General features: G+C 42.0%; 2 protein-coding genes across 5 annotated transcripts; one reads left to right on the top strand and one right to left on the bottom strand.

Annotated features, from left to right (window-relative positions):
- Window positions 1-368: 368 nt before the first annotated feature.
- On the bottom strand, window positions 369-11,388 carry LOC101173012 (voltage-dependent calcium channel beta subunit-associated regulatory protein). The gene is made up of 11 exons (XM_011486714.3): window positions 11,141-11,388; window positions 10,733-10,986; window positions 9,438-9,509; window positions 7,510-7,655; window positions 7,330-7,391; window positions 7,055-7,217; window positions 6,804-6,984; window positions 6,582-6,725; window positions 5,541-5,709; window positions 4,279-4,480; window positions 369-4,206 (listed from the first exon to the last, which is right to left on the bottom strand). The coding sequence occupies exons 3-11, from the start codon at window positions 9,483-9,485 to the stop codon at window positions 2,460-2,462; spliced, it is 2,862 nt and encodes a 953-aa protein (XP_011485016.1). The 5' UTR covers window positions 9,486-9,509; window positions 10,733-10,986; window positions 11,141-11,388; the 3' UTR covers window positions 369-2,459.
- Window positions 11,389-13,581: 2,193 nt separating this feature from the next.
- Window positions 13,582-19,738, top strand: LOC101173256 (midnolin). Of its 4 annotated transcripts, XM_020711025.2 has the most exons (7): window positions 13,582-13,747; window positions 14,093-14,217; window positions 15,986-16,045; window positions 16,978-17,460; window positions 17,567-17,660; window positions 17,829-18,038; window positions 19,037-19,738. In XM_020711025.2, exons 3-7 carry the CDS (start codon window positions 16,013-16,015, stop codon window positions 19,201-19,203), a joined length of 987 nt encoding a protein of 328 aa, XP_020566684.1. In that variant the 5' UTR covers window positions 13,582-13,747; window positions 14,093-14,217; window positions 15,986-16,012; the 3' UTR covers window positions 19,204-19,738. The 4 variants fall into 4 exon arrangements, with proteins under 4 accessions (XP_020566684.1, XP_020566683.1, XP_011485019.1 ...); XM_020711024.2 differs by having other exon boundaries at window positions 13,582-14,230; XM_011486717.3 differs by having other exon boundaries at window positions 13,582-14,217.
- Window positions 19,739-20,913: the final 1,175 nt, after the last annotated feature.

A 20,913-nucleotide genomic window follows, 5' to 3' on the forward strand; every position in this document is an offset into this window, starting at 1 on the left:
GCGCTGGATGAAAGGGAAGGTGTGGACAGACTAGATCCATCACCAACCTGTTGTCTGATTTCAACTTAGGTTTTATTTTTATTTTCAAAATGACTTTTTAAAAAGAAAACGACTATTATTTATATAAAATGTCTCCCAAACAGGGTCTTTTGTTGAATTTTCTTTTCTGTTTGCATTTTAGTTGATATCTTCCAACCTGCAGTCATTTTTTCTTTTGGTTTTGGTTTTCAGAGCTTCTGGGGTTAGTTTTTCCACTTCTATAGGTTAGAGAAATGCCGCATAACTGTTCTGCCTGCAGCAGTTCTGTAATCGGAGCCGGCCTCCCTCCATTCCCTGACAGTCGTCCAGTCAACCCTTTTTTTTTTTTTGGATGGTAGTGACGCTTTGTTGCTCCGATCCCGTCAATGGGAGCTCTGCCAGACCCATCACCAGCTCCTCCCTGGGAGTAGATCAGAGAGCAGGTGAGTCACCGCTGCGAGGGAGGGAGGGAGGGAGAGCATCGCCTCCTACGTCAGCGAGGTCGGCACGGAGGCTCTCCCTCAAACGAGAAGCTCCTGGATTGGAGGGGTGACGGGTGGCTGCAGCATTAGTGTGTGAGGACACGTCGCATCTCTCCGACAGTTTCACACGAAACATCACTCCACAAGAAAAAAATCAAAGAGGGAGCTGGTCTGCAGATCTTTTTTTTTTGGCTTTTCCTTTTTTGTTGGTAAAATGTTTTTGTCTGAATAATCTTCTGCAGTAATTTCTCTCTCATGGTGCATTGAGGCAAAGAAAAAATGAGGACTCTAGCTGTTTTGAGATGGTGCAAGTTTAGTTCTAGTGCCTTTTCCCACCTAACCCCATTAAATTACGTGTCACACAGCCACTATGTACATTTTCCACGTATGAATTTTCAGTCTTTTGTGATACATGCGTGATAAATATGATATATATTCTTGTTCGTCATTCGGCGTTGTGCACAGATGTCCATCAAGGGTTTTTACCGACGCGTCTTTATGTGAATTCGGTTTTGAACTGTTCAGCATTAATGCTTCATTGAGAGTTATGCCATTTATGCCTATTTTTCGTAGTGTATTCGCAGTTATCACATAACTTACGCAATTGTGCATGATTTTTGCAAGATGCATAACCAAATTTGTGGCTTTCCACAACCCTTCCATGTATGTCTAGCAGACTATTCACACATGCACCACCAATGTATGACTTGCATTGTGTTAACGCTGCACATATCACATGAAAAGTACGTAATTGGTGCATGAATCACTAAAGAAGTGCGTATTAACCCGCACAGTTTGTGTTCTATGTGGATTTACGTGCTCTTTGCGTCGTTCATTCGTTCTTCCATGGTTTTGACGTGATTCCCTTGTGCAAATTTCACGAAAAGGCCGTGACTTATCCCATGTTTTCCACGGATTACCATTTGTCATCCACGCAAAATATACATAGCAGCTGCGTGACACAACCTTAAGAAACTTGACACCATCTCTTTATTCAAGCAGCAGTTTGTAGAAGCAGCATCTGGACAGCAGATCTTCTCTTTTAAGATCTGAAGCACAAAAAAATATGGTAATGGATAAAATGATTAAGAAGATTTGTGAGATACTTCCAGGTATTAATATTGAAAATGCTTTAAATTGAAGGTTAGGAAATAATTACAAGAAGTTGTGCAAATCGCTTTTAATGAATTAAAGTTAACCAGATAAAATGCTTTTTTCTTTTTTTTATGCTTATCTCTGAGGGATTCTTAAACCTGGGAAGTGTAACATTTTTTTAATATGGGTTTCATGTCTTCAAAGCTTCTTGACCTTCAAAAATCTCGCCACTACAAATAACAGTGCTTTTTTTTCTCTAAAACGTCACTGAATTGTTGATCTGACAGCTTTAAAGGTTCATGACTCATCCAAGCATCACTCGCCAACCATGACTCAGCAGCTCTTCACTGACCACTACTGACAAAAAAATAACATAAGAAGTGAGAAAATCTCCAAAAATATTTAGAACATTTATCTTCAGTGCAGTTTCCATTTCATGCTCTTAAGTTTCACTCGAACACAAAAGTGTGACTGATATGGAGGAGAATCGTCAGAATATCTAATGTGTTCTTCATATTGCCGAAAACATACTCGCGGTTGGCCTTTTCTGATGACAGAGGATGTTGGGGGGCGGGGTTACGATGTATGACGGGGGGGTTTACGAGCTGGACCATTGGCAAAGTGCTTTTAGAGGGTAAATCTGTACAGTATTCACACATATTATCAGGACCAACAGTAGCATGCTGAGAACTCACAGTTAGGTCAGAAAATATTTGTGTTTACATCTTCAAAGCTGTTCGGAATGATAAAAAGGGGCGCTCATATGTCACATGGAGTCACAGTGGTAGATCATGTCTGATTAGAGGAGAGTCTACCTGACAGATACACTAATATGGATGGTGAGTCTAAATAAATGAAGGTGGATTATGTGGGACTGAATCCAGGCGAGGCCGTGTGGGACGCTGTGAGCACACGCTCCGATCCTCCCTGCCTCTCTGCTCCCTGCAGGCCGCCATAAAGCCTCTCCTCCACCGAAGCCACCAACTTGTCTGTCAGGCTGCTCTCTGATAGGATGGCTTGGCTGCTGTTGTTGTTCCTGTTGTCCACTCTTGGGTCCATGATGCCCATTGGCGCAGAAGCAGTGCTGGGAGGTCTCTCTGCGCTCGGGGAGACTCTACAGTCTTCAGTTTTTTTTTGGTCTGATCCTTCCGTTGGTTTTTTGGTCGTACTCTCTGCTCCATCGCTGGGTCGCTCTTTGCTCTCTGCTCTTTCTATGGCTGCTTCTTCTGAAGCTGCAACCTCGCTGGCTTCCTCGTCTGCTGCACTCGCTATGCGGGATAGAGTGCTGTGGTATCTGGTGTCCAGGGGGTATCCCGCACTGTCACCCCTCCTCAGTGGGGTGAACCTTTGCCTCTCCAAAGATGGAGAGTACCTGCCCCCTGAGGCTGAGCCGGGGTCACTGTATTGCTTGTGTCTTTGCCACTGTTTGCGGAGGTGGACTCTGGATCTGTGTCTGGAGCGTATAGGAGAGTCCTGCTGGTCGAAGCGAGGGTCGTGACGCAGGAACTCGTTAAAAAGAGCGTCTGTCTTCTCGTCGATGCTGTAGTCACGGTGCCTGAGACGAGCTTGGTGAGGGCTGGAAGGCTGTGGGATCGACTTCATCAGTGGAGACATCAGCTGGGATTCTGAAGGTTTCCGAGGATGGAGGGGATTCAGGACTTTATATGGCTCTTGGGGAACGAGGGAGCTCTGCTTGAGCATCTCCTCTCCATCTGCGGTGTTGGCTATCTGGTCCTCCAGCTCCTCCTGAAAGAGTCGAGCATCTACGCTTTCACACACAGAACCTTTTCTGCCAGAGTTGGTGAAAAACAGCCTCCTCTCGGATGCCGTCTTCCCCCGGGGGGCTCCCGGGGTCCCAAACAGGCGCATGTCCTCAGGCGCCCTGGATGGAGCTTCAATGGAGGCGTAGCCGCTGTCCATTTGAAGGAGTTTCCTGTTTCCTCCTTCACTGTCTCCTCCAGCTCCATTTCCCACCTCACTGTCCACACCCGATGCTCCATCTAGCCCCTCTGCCTCCCCGTCTCCTTCGGGCTCATCATCCAGTTCTTGGGACAAGCAGCTGTCCAGGCCTGAGCGAGCTCCAGCGCCACCGAACGATGAAACGCTGTCGGCGTCGCTTCGGATGGACTCTCGGTCTGTGCTGCTCTGATCTGAGGAGGCGTATTGCTCCAGGGAGGCACGCAAACTCCAAATGTCTCTATACAGAGAAGGGGGGGCTTCCAGGCTCGTGAAGGACTCTGTTCTCCGCCTGCCCTCTGCTCCTAACAGCACCTCATCTCCGTCTTCCGCATTTCCCCCGTTCAATTTCCTCACATCTGCCTCATTGCTGCCTACTTCGGTGTCTTTATTTCCTCCTAGCTGGTCTTCAAAGCCTTCCTGCAAGACCACATCCGGTTCTGCTCCAAAGAAGTCTTCACCTTCTGCAGGTCTGGGCCCGTCTTCTGCTGCTCCTGTTTCAACATCTGCTCCAAACACAGTCTCCTTTTCTGGTTCTGTTCCATTGGCTGTGACCTCTTTATCCATTTGACTCAGAAGCGACGGCATCGGGAGTTCCTCCCTCCTGGAGGGGCTGGTACCATCTCCAACCTCCACCATGGCCTCCAGCTGGAGCCTGCAGATGAAGAGGGGGGTTAGTCTGGAGTTATCTGACATTAAGAGAGTCGGGGTGTTATGAGTGGTTTACCTCTTGAGGAAGACTGAGGGTGTGGGAGCTATTGCAGGGTGAGACAAGGACTCTGCAGAGAGGGACTGGAATCCCACCGTCTGGATGGGGGTGTGCGGAAAAGACTCGAAGGCGTCGTCACAGAGAGAAGAGTCATCTTCGGTGTGGTCTGTGTTTTCACTCGCTGCCCTTTGTCTTTGGAAGGGCTTCCTCTTTGGGGACCCTAAAGAAAAAAAATTGACCACCCCAAAATTCAAAATTGTGTTTCAAATTAAAATAATTTGAATATTTGGCAAAAATTCTAAGTTGTTCTGTCTAATTGTGAGTCAAATTAGTCTAATTGAACAACAGACAGAGACTGAAGTATCTCTTTTTGGAAAATACATCAAATTATTGAAATTTCTGAAAAAACAAAACAAAACTGTCTGTAGCAATATCCTTTTCTGTTATCAGATTCAAGTTGCTTATCTAATAGAAAAAAACAACATTTGAGTTTTATTTTAATAATATTAATAATAATAAATTTTATTTATAAGGCACCTTTCTGGGCACTCAATGGTGACGCACAACATGTTTTCAGTATAAGAAATACAATAAACACTTACATTTCCAAAAATACAACCAAATTATATTTTAAAGTCGTCATTTATAAATCAGGGCCTCTACATCAAAGTATTTACAGAATTGTTTTATTTTATTTTTATTGGAATTAATTAGTATTTTAACCTCTTGTGACACAAAAACACTTTTGCAGTTTTTTTTTTTTATGGCATATTGAAAGCATATTTTATGATCCATTAGGTGATTTGGTAAGTTTTGGTTCACAACAATGTTAGTTTAAGATGCAACAATATTGACATGAAAACACCATATTTACCTACTGTCTCAAATTTGATCCTCACACATTTTAGCACGGCGTAACTTTATTATAAATAAATATTTCAATTCAGCAAGTAGTCATTTAAAAATGAATTACAATAGACAAGTCTTTTTCCCATCTTAAAGTCTTAGAAATTAGCTACATTTTTCCGACCAAAAGAGTTTTTTCAAAATTTAACGAAAGCAGACATTTTGGAACAGCCTTTCTACTGCCCCTAGTGGAATGAAGATGAACTACAGGGCAGGCAGTTTTTCAGGAAAGTTTGGATCACTCTAATGAGCCAGGAGTCAAAGAAGTACGTGTATCAAATATGACACAAATGCTTGTATAGGGTTATTTAGATCTGAATTTAGACATGTATTTTTGGTGAGATTTGTAATTTCTGTGTATAATCCACACTAACCTTTGGCGTCCAGACTGGCTGCCCTATGACTGGTGTCAAACTTCCACCTTCTAAAGTAAGGCCCAGCTCCCTCTAGGCTGGCGTGACGCCGGAGTTTGGAGAAAAAATGCAGAACGGAAGTCTGTCCACTGCGGCCCTCAGCCTCCCTTTTGTCCCCGAGAGGCTCCATCTGACAGAAGAGATGAGGAGAGACGAGGATGGATGGAGGAAGCTGATGACACATTAAGGGAGAAGACGTGCTGAGATGAATTGTGACGGGCAGAAGCACAAGCCCCCAGGAGACCGCACTTTGTCATGTTGTCATTCAGCCGCAGTGGTGACGGATGTCAGCGAGCATCAGTACTTTGAGACGATGGCAGCTGATTTTTACCATTTATTTGTTCAGATAAAAAAAATAAAGCTGCACTGGAGAAGCTGCAGGTTTCTGGTCAAATGACAAAAAATGCTAACCAAAGCTTTTTACATTTACCATACATGATTAGAAACAGAAAAATCCAGAAATCTTCAGGATATTTGTTGTTTTTGAAAGGATGTTTCTCAAAATCCCTTCTTTAAAATGCTTTTTTTGTGAAATAGTTTCTTTGTGCTTTATTGCTTTTCTCGTACTTTTATTTTCCCCCTCACGTCTTTGTTGGATTGCATTTTTTGTTTTGTTTTTTTTTGTATTTTTCCATTCGGTTTGTCTACATTTTTCACCTCAAGGCTGCAGCAAGAATGAAAGTTTAATGAAAAACGTTTGAGCCAAAACAAGTTTCTGGCGCAGAAACGCAGCCAGCAAGACAAACTGTGAAAATCGCCACGCTGAAATAACCTTTCTCAGGTTCATGGTCGTTCTTGAAGCTCCACCGTGATGTACTTTGGGGTTTTCAGATAAAATTTCAAAAGTAAATCTTTGGTTCCTTCTCCTGAACATGTTACAATATACAGTAATACCTTAAAGTCGTCTTATTTTCCACTTTCAGCTTTTTTTGTCTGCTTATACCAGTGACATATTCAGTTTTTCTTTTTTTCATATTATGTTGAAATAAGCGTAAAACTTACTGTCTGGGAGTGTGTGTGCTGTGGCTTCATGGCTGATGAGGACTTCCTGCCTCCCTGGTCCAGGATGATGGAGTGATGTGGATCTCCAGGCAGACCCCCACTCACACTCTGCCCCATCCAGTCACAAACTCTCCTCTCACCAGGCTGATTCAAGGAAAAAATTAGCTCTGGTTTGAATTCCTGCAAACACCAACCGTGCTCTTTCTCGGGGTGCTCTGCTACCTGGTAGATGGTGAGGGGTAATTTGGACGCTCCACTTTCATTGATGTTGGTGGAGCTGCTCTCTGTGGATTCACACTCCATGATGGTGAGTATTTTCAGGTCGCATTGCGCTGGAGGCAGGTGAAGGTGGGTCAGCCTGGCCTTTTTAAGGTGGTGGAAGTCTCCTTCAGTCAGAGTGTACCTTCAGATGGAGATCAACCATCAGGCTTCTGATCTAAAGCTGCATCAGAGATGGTTTGGTTGCAGTGTACCTGCGTCCTTTGTCCTGAGTGGTTTTCTCCTGTTCGTAGAGTGCAGATTCATTGAAGGACACTCTGCGGCCGGTGGACCCAGTGAAGACAAATCGCTCTGACTCTCCATCATGGCAACTTGATGCTGAGAGAACGTCCGATTCGTCCAGGCGAATAGTGATTTCTGATCGACAAAAAGGCAACAAGGACACCCCAACGTGGAGTAATTGAGGCTGTGGTGATCCTTGCAGGAATACACGTGTCAATAAAGCCATAAATGAAGAATCGCAGCTGACCTTGAGTGGGCTGAGAATCCTCAGCATAGGTGGTGTTTGTCTTCTCCAGGTCATCGCTCGCCCTGAAAAGTAACTTAAATGTCACCTTTTCGCAAACAATAAGGGGCTTTATTTTCCCTTTTCACTGTATTTTGAAGGCTCCATCACATTGGTGCCTGTAATCCTGAAGCCAGCACGCACCTGGAGTACCGGCGCCCGCCCAAACAGCAGCGGTGGCAGAAGAGGAGCAGCAGGGAGAGCAGCACCAGCGTCCCGCCTGCAAACACACTCAGGAGCACCAGCAGCAGAACGTAGTTCTCCACCTGACCAGCCGACACAGGCACGTCCTGCAAGCATGTACAATCCTATTTTCTGATTTGAAATGATGTGTAACTCCCTGATATTTATACCCTTTTTACCACTTTTTAGCTGTTTTGTGCCACTGCTATTTAAATGTGTTTTTATTCACTTGTGAGTTAACCTCTTTTACAAACATGGATGAACTCAACTCTTTGCTCTGATTTGTTTTTTTTTTTCTGGAGTCATTTTCAGAAAAAACACACACAAACCCATTAAATTTCATGTGAAAAATGAATCCCAACCAAAGAAAATGTGTCCAAAACTGATGGATGCCTCATTAAAAGACATCCTTTCGTTGATAATGATCAGCTGCATCACTGCAAGCATCAGCCTCATCAGTCAAAGCCTAATGTTGACAAGCTGGAGTTCATGACTTCTTCCATCAAACAGGCAGACAAATACAAGTTTCTGCTGTCGTGTTTTGCTGCTGTGAGCCTCAGCAGAGTGGAGTAATTGATTCCTGCACTCTCTGACCTTTGCAGCAATGCCAGGGCTTTTGGTCGTATTAAACTGGAGCTAATCTTTAATGAGTGGAATTAGCTCTCTTAAGTCGCTGTTTTCTTGCAGTGCTTCTTGATGCGCGCTCATATTTTGCTGTCCGCGCGTTCACACACTCTCACGGTTGCTCTCCTCTGATTAAAACTCTCAGTATTGGCTGCGCGAGACTGGATGCTAATCAAAACGTCAACTAGACCCTTAATTCAATTTCCCAGCTCTTCTCAATGAGAGGGAAATGAGGCCTTTGCAGGCTAAAAATGGAAGTCAGAGGAGGTGGAGGAGGAGTAGGAGGAGGAGGAGGAGGATGCCGACACACTTGAGCAATCCCCACATAAGTCTTTCCTGTCTCGTGTCCTGATGTTAGTTTCAAAAGAGAGTAGAAAAATAATTGGGTTCTCAGAACCACATATGGGAATATTTATCTGCTGCAGTGTTTAATGTTGTATAACATCTGAAGATGGGAGAGGGTTTCACGATGGAAGTGTTAGGCAGAGGGGTGAGGAGCCCCCTCAAGGAGCAAAGTGTAACAATGAAAAACAGGAGCTCCAACAGAACCAGAACTGTCGGAGCAGAACTTCATTTTTATTATCCCCCAATTTAATTTTTTTTTTAAAAAGGTACAAAGTAAGGATGTCTGTGGACCAACCACAACAAAGCAGCAGATTTCATGGTGACTCTAACTCCAGAGTCAGTGATTGGAGTTTGTCTGTGATGCTGCCGCCGTGCATCCATCACCCTCCTCCGGCTCCATTCACAAGCAGCAAGTCACTACAAGGAAAGAGGCTGCTGCACAGAAACTGCTGTCACTACCTCCTTGAAAGAAAAGAAAAAAACACCAGGCTTGTCAGATGCTTTCTTTTTTGCCTCCAACTTGCTGCAGGCCCAAACATGTAAAACCTCAGAAACACTGCAGAACCCTCATGGAAGCCGTCACTCTCTCTGAATCACAGTGTAAAAGTGACCTAACGGCATCTGCTGTGGTCTATAGATCAGCCAAATGGAGGCAACAGTCATTGAAGCTCCTGCAAAGACAGCTTCAACCGACCCCCCTCTGCACACAGAGCCAGCTGCACCATCACCACCAAACCTCCACCTGCAGATCTGCACACTTTCCTAAAACATGCTGTTGTGTCAACACGTGTTTTCTTGTTGTTCCGGTTCTGACTGATTCTGTGAATGGTTTTAGTCACCAGACAGCTGACCGCAGCCCTGTGAATGGAGGCGTGGAGAGTACGTGTTGATGCAGCGCTCAGAGACACAGCAACACTCACAGTGGAGCTCTCCGTCAGACTTGTCAGGACTGGAAGATCATTGCTCATGGTCCAGGTCAGTGTGAGTGAGCCCTGCAGAGAACAGGGAGGCACAGTCAGAGAGGTGTGTCATCAGTGATCCTGGCCTTTTTATGACTAGAAAAAACATCAAAATGATGGGAATGAGACGAAATTTGATCTGTTAACAAATCCAATAAAAAGACCAGAAAATCTGGGCTGAACTTCTTTTCTGTCACAAAATTGTAAACATATTCATCCTTTTAAACAAATAACTCTAAAAGTGTTTTAGTGTAATTGTTTTAATACTTTTCTTTTTTTTTAGTTTGATATAAATATTATTTTATTTTATTTTTTTACACATGAAGCATGCCATGTTACACTATCGGCTAATGTTTACATTTCAATGAAATAAAGAACATTTGTGTAAAAAAAATTCAACCTTTTGTTCCATAACTAATCTTTCTCCATCCATCCAATTAATTGATCTGTTGCTCACTTATTTAGACTAGAATTTTAACAGTATAACTTTAAAATAATAATTTTGACCAAAAATTGTTTTGAATTTTTATTTTCCTTTGGTTTGATCGATTAAAATGAGTAAAAAATGACTGATAATACATTGAAAATGTTTATCTTTTTCTTCCATTTAACTTGTTTTATTCTAAAATATGAATGGAACACTAGCAAACTTTTAGCGTGCAACGTGAAATCTCTTTTGACAGGTTGCTGGTTGAATTCCACTGCCTTCAAATGTCTGTGACGAAAACAGTTTCCATTGCACCTGCCGTGATACAAATGTGAGTCTTCTCCTTCTGTGGGGTGACCACCGTGATGTGCAGCTTGTGCGACGTCAGGCCGCTCTGCTCTCACATGCGGATTCCACACACTCTCACTCCAAGAGTCATCTTTATATAAGGGTTCAGGAAAACCTCCAGCCATGAGAGAAATGAAGCTTCAAATGGCAAGACAGTGCAGAGACTGTTTGCTGTGACAGCTTGTTTTACTGTCATGAGTGTGCCAACGTTTCTGTCTCTTTTGGTCACGCAGACAGAGCAACCAGAATTCTAAAATATTTGTTGCAGTTCTCTAAGCATCACTCAAGTTGGAGGTTTTTTTTAATTGAGTTTGTTTTTATTATTCCTGTTTTATTTTCTGAAAAACTTGCCATAAAAATATACTAATACTTATGCCTTTCAGCTCTGATGGCAGACTTTTGAGGGTTAAAAAGTCTTTAATCATGTGAGATCCAGATGTTTTTTTTGACCCGCTGATGCTGCCTCCATCTTTGCAAATACCTTGTTAAAAGGAGCGGGGCAGGGGGATTACAGCATGTCACCCTGACGTGTGAGAGGATGACGATGATGAAGTGCACCAGATGCGCGCGGTAGTTCTCGGTGTGTGCTGGATGTGCTTCCCCCCGCTTTGAGCGGAGTGACTACAGCGATGCGCTGCAGCCGGCGGCGCTCAGCATCAGCATCAGCACCAGCAGCATCCTCCTCTGGTCACTGAAGACATTCCAAGCAGGGCTGCCCCAGGGCTCCGCGCGCGCCTGCCGGAGATAATCACATGTACCGGACATATGGAAGCTGAAGTCATCCCTCAAACACATCCCAGACCACAGTCGGCTGGGCAGCTTACATAATAAAATAGTGGCTCTGTAAATCCACGCGCGGAGGTCAGGGGAAGTCAGAAAAGAGACTCACCCGGTGGTGGAGTCGGTTTGAGGCGGTCCGCAGGCAGCCTTCCCCGTCTGCATACTTCAATTTGGGCTTCAAATAGAGTGTAGTTATGAATGAAAGCGCACACGATTGGACACACCCACCGCCCGTTCCTGCTGCGCCATGTGACCACTGTCTTTTTTTTTTCGTGCGCGTGTGAGGATGCGAGCTGGAGGAAAAAGCCCCGCTGTAGTTAAAAATGCGTCCTCACACCAAAACATATTCATTTATGCTGCAATCAGGAAGTGTTCGAGTCCGAATATTTATTCCAAAACAAATTATGCACAGACACGCGCGCGGGGGATAGTTATTGTAGTATTGATCCTTACCACTAGGGGGCAACAATGCACTGCTGCTGTTCATGTGGTTTTGCATGCAGGTTCTGCTTTCTGCGTCCATTTAGGTCCATTTTATTCGATTTCAGTCAAATGAATTTAAAGCATAACTGTAAATAGATGATTAATCAATTATTGAAAATTGTTAAAGTGATTGATTTCTATTTATATTACTTCACTTGCTCCAAAAATTGAAAAAAATAACTCATGACACATAACATAATTTTGCACATATTTTAACTTTTGATACTTGATCAAATTTGGCAAAGAAAATTTTTGAAATACTGTTATGTTTATTTTACTGACATAGTATTATTTTTATTAATCATATACATGACTTTTATAAGTAACATACTCTGCGTATATTTTGGATAAATGATCTGCATTTGCCATGTTGATTTCTAAAAGTTATTTTACCATAATAATTTAAGTAATTCTTCTTTGTCATGTGCTTTATTGATACTTCAGGATTCTTAATTCTGTCTGATAAAAGCTAGGAACCGGATAATGATAAATCATGTCATAAAATGGTTACGGCATAACAGGGAGGGATTATATAAGTTTGCTTCCTTCCACTCCCTTTCAAGCAATATTATTAATATGTCTTATTATTCTAAGTTTGATTCATCATTGTATGAATGAGTAACTGATGATGGTATTGTTGTTGTGTATTATTCTTATTTGATTGCTTGAAATAAACCATTTCAAATCAAGTCAAATATATCACGTGCGTGTCTCACTGTTTGCCCTCAATTACGACTAATAAACTACCCTTCAACACCCCTTCAATAAACATTAACACACTAATGTGATATCCAACACTCTGGGGTCTAGTTAACATCTTTTGTACTTTACTGTCACCATTTTTTGCTCATTATTTTCACAGAAATCAATAAACCAAATGAACTAAACTTTCAAGCTCTGACTCTATTTTGTGAGAGGCAGAAAATCTAGACAACACCTGCGACAAATCCAGACAAAAAGATGCTTGTAAACAATATATTTTATTTCTCTTTCCTGTAAATGAAATGTATTTTTTCGGCATTATGTAGATCTTCTATGGGGTTATTTTAAAGCGTTTTTGATCTTCCAACAGCCTTATTGTAAATGTCTGCACCTCACATTTGGATAGAATCTGCTACTACAGGCCATCGTTTGATTTTTAGTAGGTTTGTGTCCAGGAGCAACAGATTTTCACGTGAACGTTAAGGATGCTTGGCACACGCATGATCAAAAACCTTTGGAGGAGTGAAAATATTCATTCCAGAAACAGTCACAGGACACCCAAATGGTAGAAGTTTGATGATGAGGAAAAAAAGTGGGGTGGTAGGCGTTTTTTAATCATAATGTCACCCTGAGTCTAAAGATGTTCCTTCACAATTTTGAGCCAGGTATTGATGTTTTTAGACATAACAGAATATAAATGTTTAACCTCCCTAGTAACAGTAAGATTATGTGTGCAAAGGAGTAAAAAATAAGTGCAATAGCACGTCTCTCTTGACCTTTAACGCTCTGTATGCGGCCGGGCTACAGGAGGGGAGGGCAATCTTTAAAACTGGTCTTAAGTCTTTTTCCAACAATCCCAGAAATCCTCAGACTCACAGGAGGGTCTTGAGGAGAATGAGTCATCATTTTCACGCAGACTCTGGCTCTGATGTCATCTATGTGGGATCTTGATGACAGAAACTGATAATAGATGGAAATCATCGTTGCAGAGGTGCACATTAGAACATTTTTTTTGTGAAACCACAGGATCAGACTTGTGCGAGTAAAATTTTAAATTTCAGTTCAGATGAAAATAACAAAGCTGTTTTTTTTTAGTTTTTTTTTTTACATTCTTTGTAAACATTAGACAACGCATCTTTTGTGTCATGAGATCTCAGGTCCATGCTCATTTGTCCTGAAATTTCTCAGGATGCTGAGGTGAGACATACCACAGGATCTGGAAAATGATGCAAGACGATGCTGAGCAGGGGCAGGAGGACTACGGGGAAGATGGGGTAGTGCAGTGTTTGTGTGTTGCTGGGCTGTTGACGTCAGAGCTGCGTCGGTGCACAGTCTGAAAAGTACATCCTGTCGAATTGTTCACACGGAGGCTCGAAGAAGCCTGAACTGTCTCGCTCATCTCAGCAAAAAGCCAGAGTGACAGAAAGAGAGGAGACAGAAGCTGAGGGGGAGGAAATCACACCAACTTCACGTTTGAAGAGGGAAGACTGAGGAATTCCTTGGTGATTCCAGGGAAGATTAGCCAAAAAATGTACATTTTAAGGGGTTCAGTTGGGATTTACTTGTGTTTATGTGATCAAGGACAGATTTAAGTTGTCTCTTATGTGGGTTTTGAAACAGCTTTGAAAAGGAGAGATGGAGGTAGTTTTTACACACTGCAGGTGTTTTTAAAATGGAGGAGACTCGAGCTGACGACGCTGTCTGCATTTAGAAGTGACCTGAATGAAGGCGTGGAATGATGCATAAGGGACGGTGGTGACACGGGGAACAAAGCAGGGGGGAGATGGTGGTGCAGCTATTTTTAGCTATTGTGAGGAGGCCCTTCGACTACTTCCTACGTCACATTTTTACTCCAGGTCGTTTCTCTTCATGACAGGCGCAGCCCCGGATACTGCTGTGCAACGGAGGGTTGAGATGAATACCAAACAGCCAAAGCTGTGAGGGACTGCAGAGGAGTGGGTGTTTTCTATGAGCATCTCCTCCCACAGACTCCTGAACAAAGTCAGTGATTCATGTGAGCGCATGCAATGTGTTCCCCTGTTGTGACTAAAATACATGCTGGAGCAGAACTCTGAAACTGACATTTATTTAGAACAAAAGCTAAAAATATGTTTTCTTGTTTTTTTAAATGAAGCGCCTTAAAATCATGTTTAGAAGTTTATGGAGACTCCCCACTTTACAAATTGTATGTGTGTTTTTCATAAAGACTGTGAAAATGTGAGGATGTTTCCTAACCTTGTATGTCCAAAATGTAGCTAGGTAATTTACACATTTTTTCAATTTAATTTTGCTGTTTTGTTTTTGCTGAATTTGCAAAACACGACAAAATGATAATAGTAATATGCATATAATATAATAATAATAACGTTTTTCAATCCTTGCATTGCAAAAGCAAAGATTTTATGTGGGGGTGGTTTTAAAAATACATTTAAATCAATATTTTAATTTCAATTCCTTAGATTGACAAAGGATTTTTCCGTCAAAGCAATTCATTGTTTTTCTGCTAATAATTTTTATTGCTGGAAATCTTACTTTCCAGCAGTAAAAGTTCCATAAATTTTCAGTTTGGATCATAAAGCAATGTGAAAACTGTTTTTATGACGAAACAATAACCTTTTATTTAAAAAGACAGTGAGAAATAAATTTACTCTAAGTAAGATCCCATAAAATCAATGAATTTGTGGCTCAAGCTGAACTAGTTCAGACATTATACTGTGCGTTTTGAACATTTAAAGGGAAATGTATTTATAAAAATGTTTTTCATTACCTACTAAATAAATGTTTTCTGTATAGGACTAACAACATAACCATGTAATTTTATACTTTAAAAAACAGTGATTTGTTCTTCAGTTTTCATTATTTAGATCCTATTTTAGGAAGTTAGAAAGATTTTATACTTTAGCAAGAAATCTAACTTCATCATATATCTTTCTGTATTTTTTTTTTTAGTAAAAGTTTAATTTTAAACATCATAAAAGGACATCCAAAAAACAGCAATCTGCGTTGAGGTGAGCATAGCACAAACCGGGGTGGAGTCAAGTTAGTGTGAGATGGGAGGGTTGGAGTTTATGATTGGACGAGCGAGACCCAGTTTTTGGTGTGGCTTTTGCTGATTGGCTGATCACGCCTGCGTGGGCGGGGCTTCCTCCTTGACTTTACTACGCTGGTGGAGCTTCTGCTAAAGACGGACCGTAAATGTTTTCTGCATCCTTTGTTTGGTTTCTTGGAGGTTAACACGGCGGATGAGGCGGAGCAGAGTCGAAGAATAAAACAGAAAAACAATCCCAGCAGCTAGAATAAGTTTTTTTTTAACCGATAAGAGCCACAAGTCCAGGACAGAAGCAGCATCGGACCCCCTCGCTTCTTCACCTCCTTCCCCCTCCTCCTCCTCCTCCTGTGAGAATCCGATACGGTTGTTCATTACCCCGACAGCCAGCAGCTCTGATTATCCCCCCCACCCCACCCAAAGAGAGACTGTGGAGGACACGCATCCACGAACACGAATCCCACTCATGCATAGAGACAGACAGGCAAGTGCTTTCCTGCTGCTGCATGTTTGCACGGAGCGCCGCGCGAGGCTCCTATTTTTGTGAATGGATGGAGTCCTCAGGTGTATCAGTGAGGGTTCAAGACACCTGAGCGGAGGGACACTGTTCAAACGGAATCTCAGAAATCCTAGCATTCATCATCACAGCTGATTTAGCCGTGGAAAGGCGCGTGCACATCTACAAACTCTACTCAGACTTGAACTGTTTTGATTGTGTTGCAGAGCTCATCAGACTGAGAGGACACCAACATGGATGCACTGGAGAGTTTATCAGACACACAGGTAAGTGCTTTACTCTACTTCATGTTTATTTTTCTAGATGTTCTCTTCGGTGACTCATTAAACGAGTCACATTGATGATCTCAAGCAAACCTGCGCACAACAAATTATGTCATCTGTGGAAACAAGGAAGTGAGCACTGCCAGTAACGCATGGATTCACCTCTACACAACATACCTTACTAATTTACTAGTAATAGCTATTACTACTACTAGTAGTAGTAGTAATAGCTGTTTATATTTTTATGTTCCACAGTAAGATTTCTATTAAAGATCCACTCCGGGAAAATTCTTTTTGGTTTTTTTTAACATGTTCTTGTGGCATTTTTCCAAAAATTGATGACATATTTAAAGAAAGTGAGGCCTTAAATAGAATTTCTGAGTATTTCATTACTCAAATCATCAGGAGCAGAGGAAAAAGTAACACTTGCCATCTACAGAAGTTACAATCAAAGGGACTCAAGCACATCCACTTGCAGACAAATAGATCCATGTAGGTCTTTGTTTTCCTCCTCTGAGCTGACATTAGGGCTCAAAACTGGATAGCTCCAATATTCATCACCACTTTTGTTGCACCGGTAATGTTAGGTTGGGGGTGTGAGGGGCTGTAAGCTAGCGGGAGAGTGCATAAACAAAGGGATGATGGGAAAGGGGAGCAGGCTTACTCCCCGCCCACAAGCCAGAGGCAAATTTCAGATGACCTACTGACGCTCTGCAGAAACTGTGTCCTAGAAAACAACGCTGATTTTTCGATTTAACAACGGCACAATCAAAATACCACTGGGAACGCTTTTACAATAGATGAAAAGATGATCGGAGTGGGTCTTCAAATGTTTCTGTGATTAATATCCATTATTGACAGCCCCTCTTTGATATCAATGTGAACATAAAGATTAGTAAAAATGCACTTCTCTTCTTTGGCTGATTGTTTAACAGATGGAGGACTTCCTTTCTGGACGCTCCTCCCTGACCCTCACGCTTGGACTTGGTGCCCACACCATGCATGTGCAGCTGCAGCTGTCTGCGCAGGATGTGAAGAAGCTGCAGCAGGACAGGGATTCAAAGCCGCTGTGTGGCTCTGAACTCAAAACTGACGCTCCGACATCTGACAGCGCCCATTCCTCCTTTAGAGGATCCAGTACCTCACAGACTTCCTCTCCAGCTCTGCTCCAGACTGACCTCACATCCTCTGTCCAGAGTACTCAGAGACTCAAGCGTACCGTGAACCCAACAAATCGAGTTCCACCTGGGAACCTTTGTGGTCCCTCATCTGAGGTTCAGTCCCACTCTGCGCCCTCGCTACCTTCAGCGTTTCCATTTGCCAGCTGTCCGGCTGGAAATGCTCCAGTCTGCTCTGCTGGACACGGCGGCTCGGACCCGAGGCCTCAGAGCCCGAGACCAGCCTCCACGGTGTCAGAGGTCAGCCATAGATAGAGCCATCAACACGCCATACAAAAGCATGATCAAATGTTATGTTTGAGTTGCAGTGTGATTCGAAAATAAGCATTTGTTGTTTTTGTTGCAGGTGGGTGTTAATGGGATGGAGTCTCAGCCGTCAGGGGCAGTCATAGAAAGCTTGGTGAATGATTGTCCAGGTGTCGTCTCTGGGACTTTTTCAGGTCAGTGGAGGAGACCGCGCCCCTTCTGGTATATGTAACCCATAAAATCAACTAAATAAAGACTGTAAAGACAAGAGTACAACACAAGTTTGCAATTATCATGCCACTTTTTATTAGAATGAAACGCATTTAGTAGAAATCTCATCAGCAATTTTTGTCTTCCATCAGGGACTCTGTCGTCTTGCAGTCAGAGTCATCCTCGACGTGGCGTCGCCATCATTCTTCAAATCCTCAACGATCTCCTCATAGCAGCCCACCGACACCAGAGGGCTCTAACTCCTCCTTTTCCTCCCAGCTCTGCGGTCGGCCAACTCACCACAGAGGAGGCCCGCAAGAAAAGAAGGAGGCTGCCGACAAAGAAGAGAGTGTGTCACCATGGTAAAAACAGAAACCGAGGCAGTCCTGCTGGTTTACTGTGTAACTTTAATGTGTAACTGTTCACCTTCAGTCGGTGCTCCGAGATTCAGACAGGGAAGTGAAGCTGATCTCACGTGAGCAGAAAAATGTGATCGCTCCGGTTTTTCTGTTCACAAGAAAACAAAACCTGCTCTGATTACTTCATTAAAAAGAGATGGGGACTGCAATGAGAGGCCTAACTGATGTCATTCAGTGTTTTTGTTAGACTTGTGTGATCTAATCATCATGAATTTCCTTTCTTGTGATGCTGAATTAGTTGAAAATATTTATTGAGACATACAATTAGCTGTTCTGTGGCATATTTTTCCCATTTTCCAACTAATTCAATGCATTTTAACATGAAATCATTAGCTTTTTTTTACAACTATAAACCTTTACTAGATTTTTTAAAGGCTTATAGTCGTATTTTTGACTCAACTTCTATGAGCCCTGCAGAAGCCTGGTCTTAAAACTTTACATTTGATTTGTTTTAACCTTTGTTAAACAATGTACCAGTCGTTGAGAACCAGTTCTTGTTTACAGTGACAAACTGGATCTGTTTACGTGAAAAAGGCATCCGTGGGCCGCAAAACAAGTAAAACCTGCAGAACATGAGAGGTTCAGAACAGGGAAACACTGCTGTTAAATGAAATTTCACATGAAGTAAGCAAAGTGTTCTTAACTTTAGGCTGCAATGTTAATGAACATGTGGAGCCAAAAATATCAAATCAAGCATTAAGACATGCACAGGCACATGCAAAAAAGGTAATTTTACCTATATTTGTTGTGCATAAACTACATGTGTTCTCCTGGCTTTGTTCTTTAATACACTCTTTCTCTCAATTCATCCTCAAGTGAAGCAAAGTTTAAATGTTTTATTCCCAAGCACTTTATCAGATAAATTGATTATAAAATAATTAAAAATGTCTGATTTTAAATTTTTTGCTTGTCTAACAGGTTATTTTCTGTCTTCTATGCAGGCGATGAAAGCCGACCGCTTAACTCTGTAGCAGAAGAAAACCAAACCATGCATTGTAAGCTAGAACGCCTCCAGCTTTTGATGCGACAGAGGCGTCTTCGCAGAAGAACTCGCCAGAACTCTCATCTCAACCAAACTACTTGTTGGTATCAGCATCAGCGCTCCTAACCTTCTGGAAGGGGAAGGTCCTCTCACTGTGCTGAGCTCAAATAAAGAGGTCATTTAGTGTCGCACATTTCTGTCTCTGGTCCAATAGTTCCCAATGTGTGTCTTTGTTTGTAACCCAGGCTGGAAATATATTTAAAAAACACTGAACTGAGACTTAAATTTAGGCCTTAAATATGTTTGATGCATTGGAAATAATCTAGAAAATGTTTTTTATACACTGTCATCTCAGTAAAACTACAACTGTTGTGTCTTTGTGGGTTTGTAGTAAAGCCTTAGAGTTGTTGTAGTCTGGTTCCTCTGAAATAATGTTTTCTCAAAGGTCATAGTATTAGTTGTCCTTGAGTCTACACAAATCTTAACGTTTACAACTGTGTCTGAAAAAAGAAAACTTTTGTGTTTATGCATTTTTTTATGCTATTGCCTTAAATGTTTCTGTTTTCATGTACACTATGGGTTTTCTCTGGGTATCCCTTTAAAATGATATAAACATTCAAAAGGTAGGCAAATAATGAATAAAAATAAAAGAAAACTGGAACTTTTTATGTCTTTTTTTTCCACTGGAGGAAGAAACAAAATGAAGGCCTGTCTGTTTAATTCAATTCAATTTTATTTGTATAGCACAAATTCACAACAACAGTTGTCTCAATGGGCTTTGTATCGGTAAAGTTAAACATAAAATCAAAAGGATCATGAATACATAGAGTTCCATAGACTAAAATGAACTAACAAACTGACTAAGCTAGACTGGCATCCCTGCCCGTAGACCCCCCTTCGCGGTAAGGAAAAACTCCTGAAAAAAACGGATTCCGGAAAAAACGAAGAAACCTCAGGGGTGCCCACATGAAGGAGGGATCCTCCCCCAGGACGGACAGGCGATTTACCAGAACTCATAGAGAAGAACTACCTTATCTAACTCTACAACTACATATTTAAAGTCCAGCAGACGAAATTCATCCAGACGGAGTTGGGGGGACAGTCAGGGGCGCGAGTCGAGCCGGAGACAGGATCCACAGCCAGGTGTAGAAGCAGTAGTAGAGGCGAGCCAGAGACAAGGTACACGGTCAGGTACAGGAGCACGGATTAGCCAACTGGAATCTGGAAGCACTCCCACTCACCTGGAGGGGAGAGGGAAAGAAGGACAGTACATGAATCGCACTGCACCAAACAGAGGCATGGAGAACTAAATTATGAATAATGATCAAGAATAGAGAGGAGAAGAAGGGTAGAAGCATAAAGAGGACAGAACCCCAATGCATCATACTAGTAAAAAAAAATGACTGTCATATGGTTCCTCAGGATTCAAGTTTGTTTTCTGAATTAGAAAATCTTTATCCTTAACATTTTCAGTGAAAAAAATTCTTAGCCTTTAAAATTTGGGTTGCTGTTTGGAAAAAATAAACCTTTGTTGTCTTATTTCCAACTCAAAAAGTGCACTCTGGCACAGGTTAGGATGCAGCAGTAGATTATTTTGAATCTCTGTAAATGTTCTCAGCTTCAGGAATGCAGGAAAGTTAATGTAATTATTCAGTACCTAACTTCATCTGTTAGGTGGAGTCAGAGGATATGAATAAAACATGCATGTGTGAATATGAAAAAATGTGCTTTCAATATTTAGCTTTCTTAAACTGTTTCTTTTAAAATTCTTGTAGTTTTGAAAATGGCACATAATAAAATTTTATTTTCATAGATATATAAAATTTTGCTTTCAAG

This window comes from Oryzias latipes, chromosome 17 (genome assembly GCF_002234675.1).
Source record: "Oryzias latipes chromosome 17, ASM223467v1".
In the NCBI taxonomy this organism is placed as follows: domain Eukaryota; kingdom Metazoa; phylum Chordata; class Actinopteri; order Beloniformes; family Adrianichthyidae; genus Oryzias; species Oryzias latipes.

Excerpts from the sequence above, each read along its gene's own strand:
- LOC101173012 (XM_011486714.3), bottom strand. The coding sequence starts at position 9,485 with ATGAGCAATGATCTTCCAGTCCTGACAAGTCTGACGGAGAGCTCCACT. Across the intron at positions 7,392-7,509 it reads GGCGGGCGCCGGTACTCCAG|GGCGAGCGATGACCTGGAGA; the intron begins GTGCGTGCTGGC and ends GTTACTTTTCAG. Across the intron at positions 6,726-6,803 it reads TACCCCTCACCATCTACCAG|CCTGGTGAGAGGAGAGTTTG; the intron begins GTAGCAGAGCAC and ends TCCTTGAATCAG.
- LOC101173256 (XM_020711024.2), top strand. The coding sequence starts at position 16,013 with ATGGATGCACTGGAGAGTTTATCAGACACACAG. Across the intron at positions 17,461-17,566 it reads CAGCCTCCACGGTGTCAGAG|GTGGGTGTTAATGGGATGGA; the intron begins GTCAGCCATAGA and ends TTTTTGTTGCAG. Across the intron at positions 17,661-17,828 it reads CGTCTCTGGGACTTTTTCAG|GGACTCTGTCGTCTTGCAGT; the intron begins GTCAGTGGAGGA and ends GTCTTCCATCAG.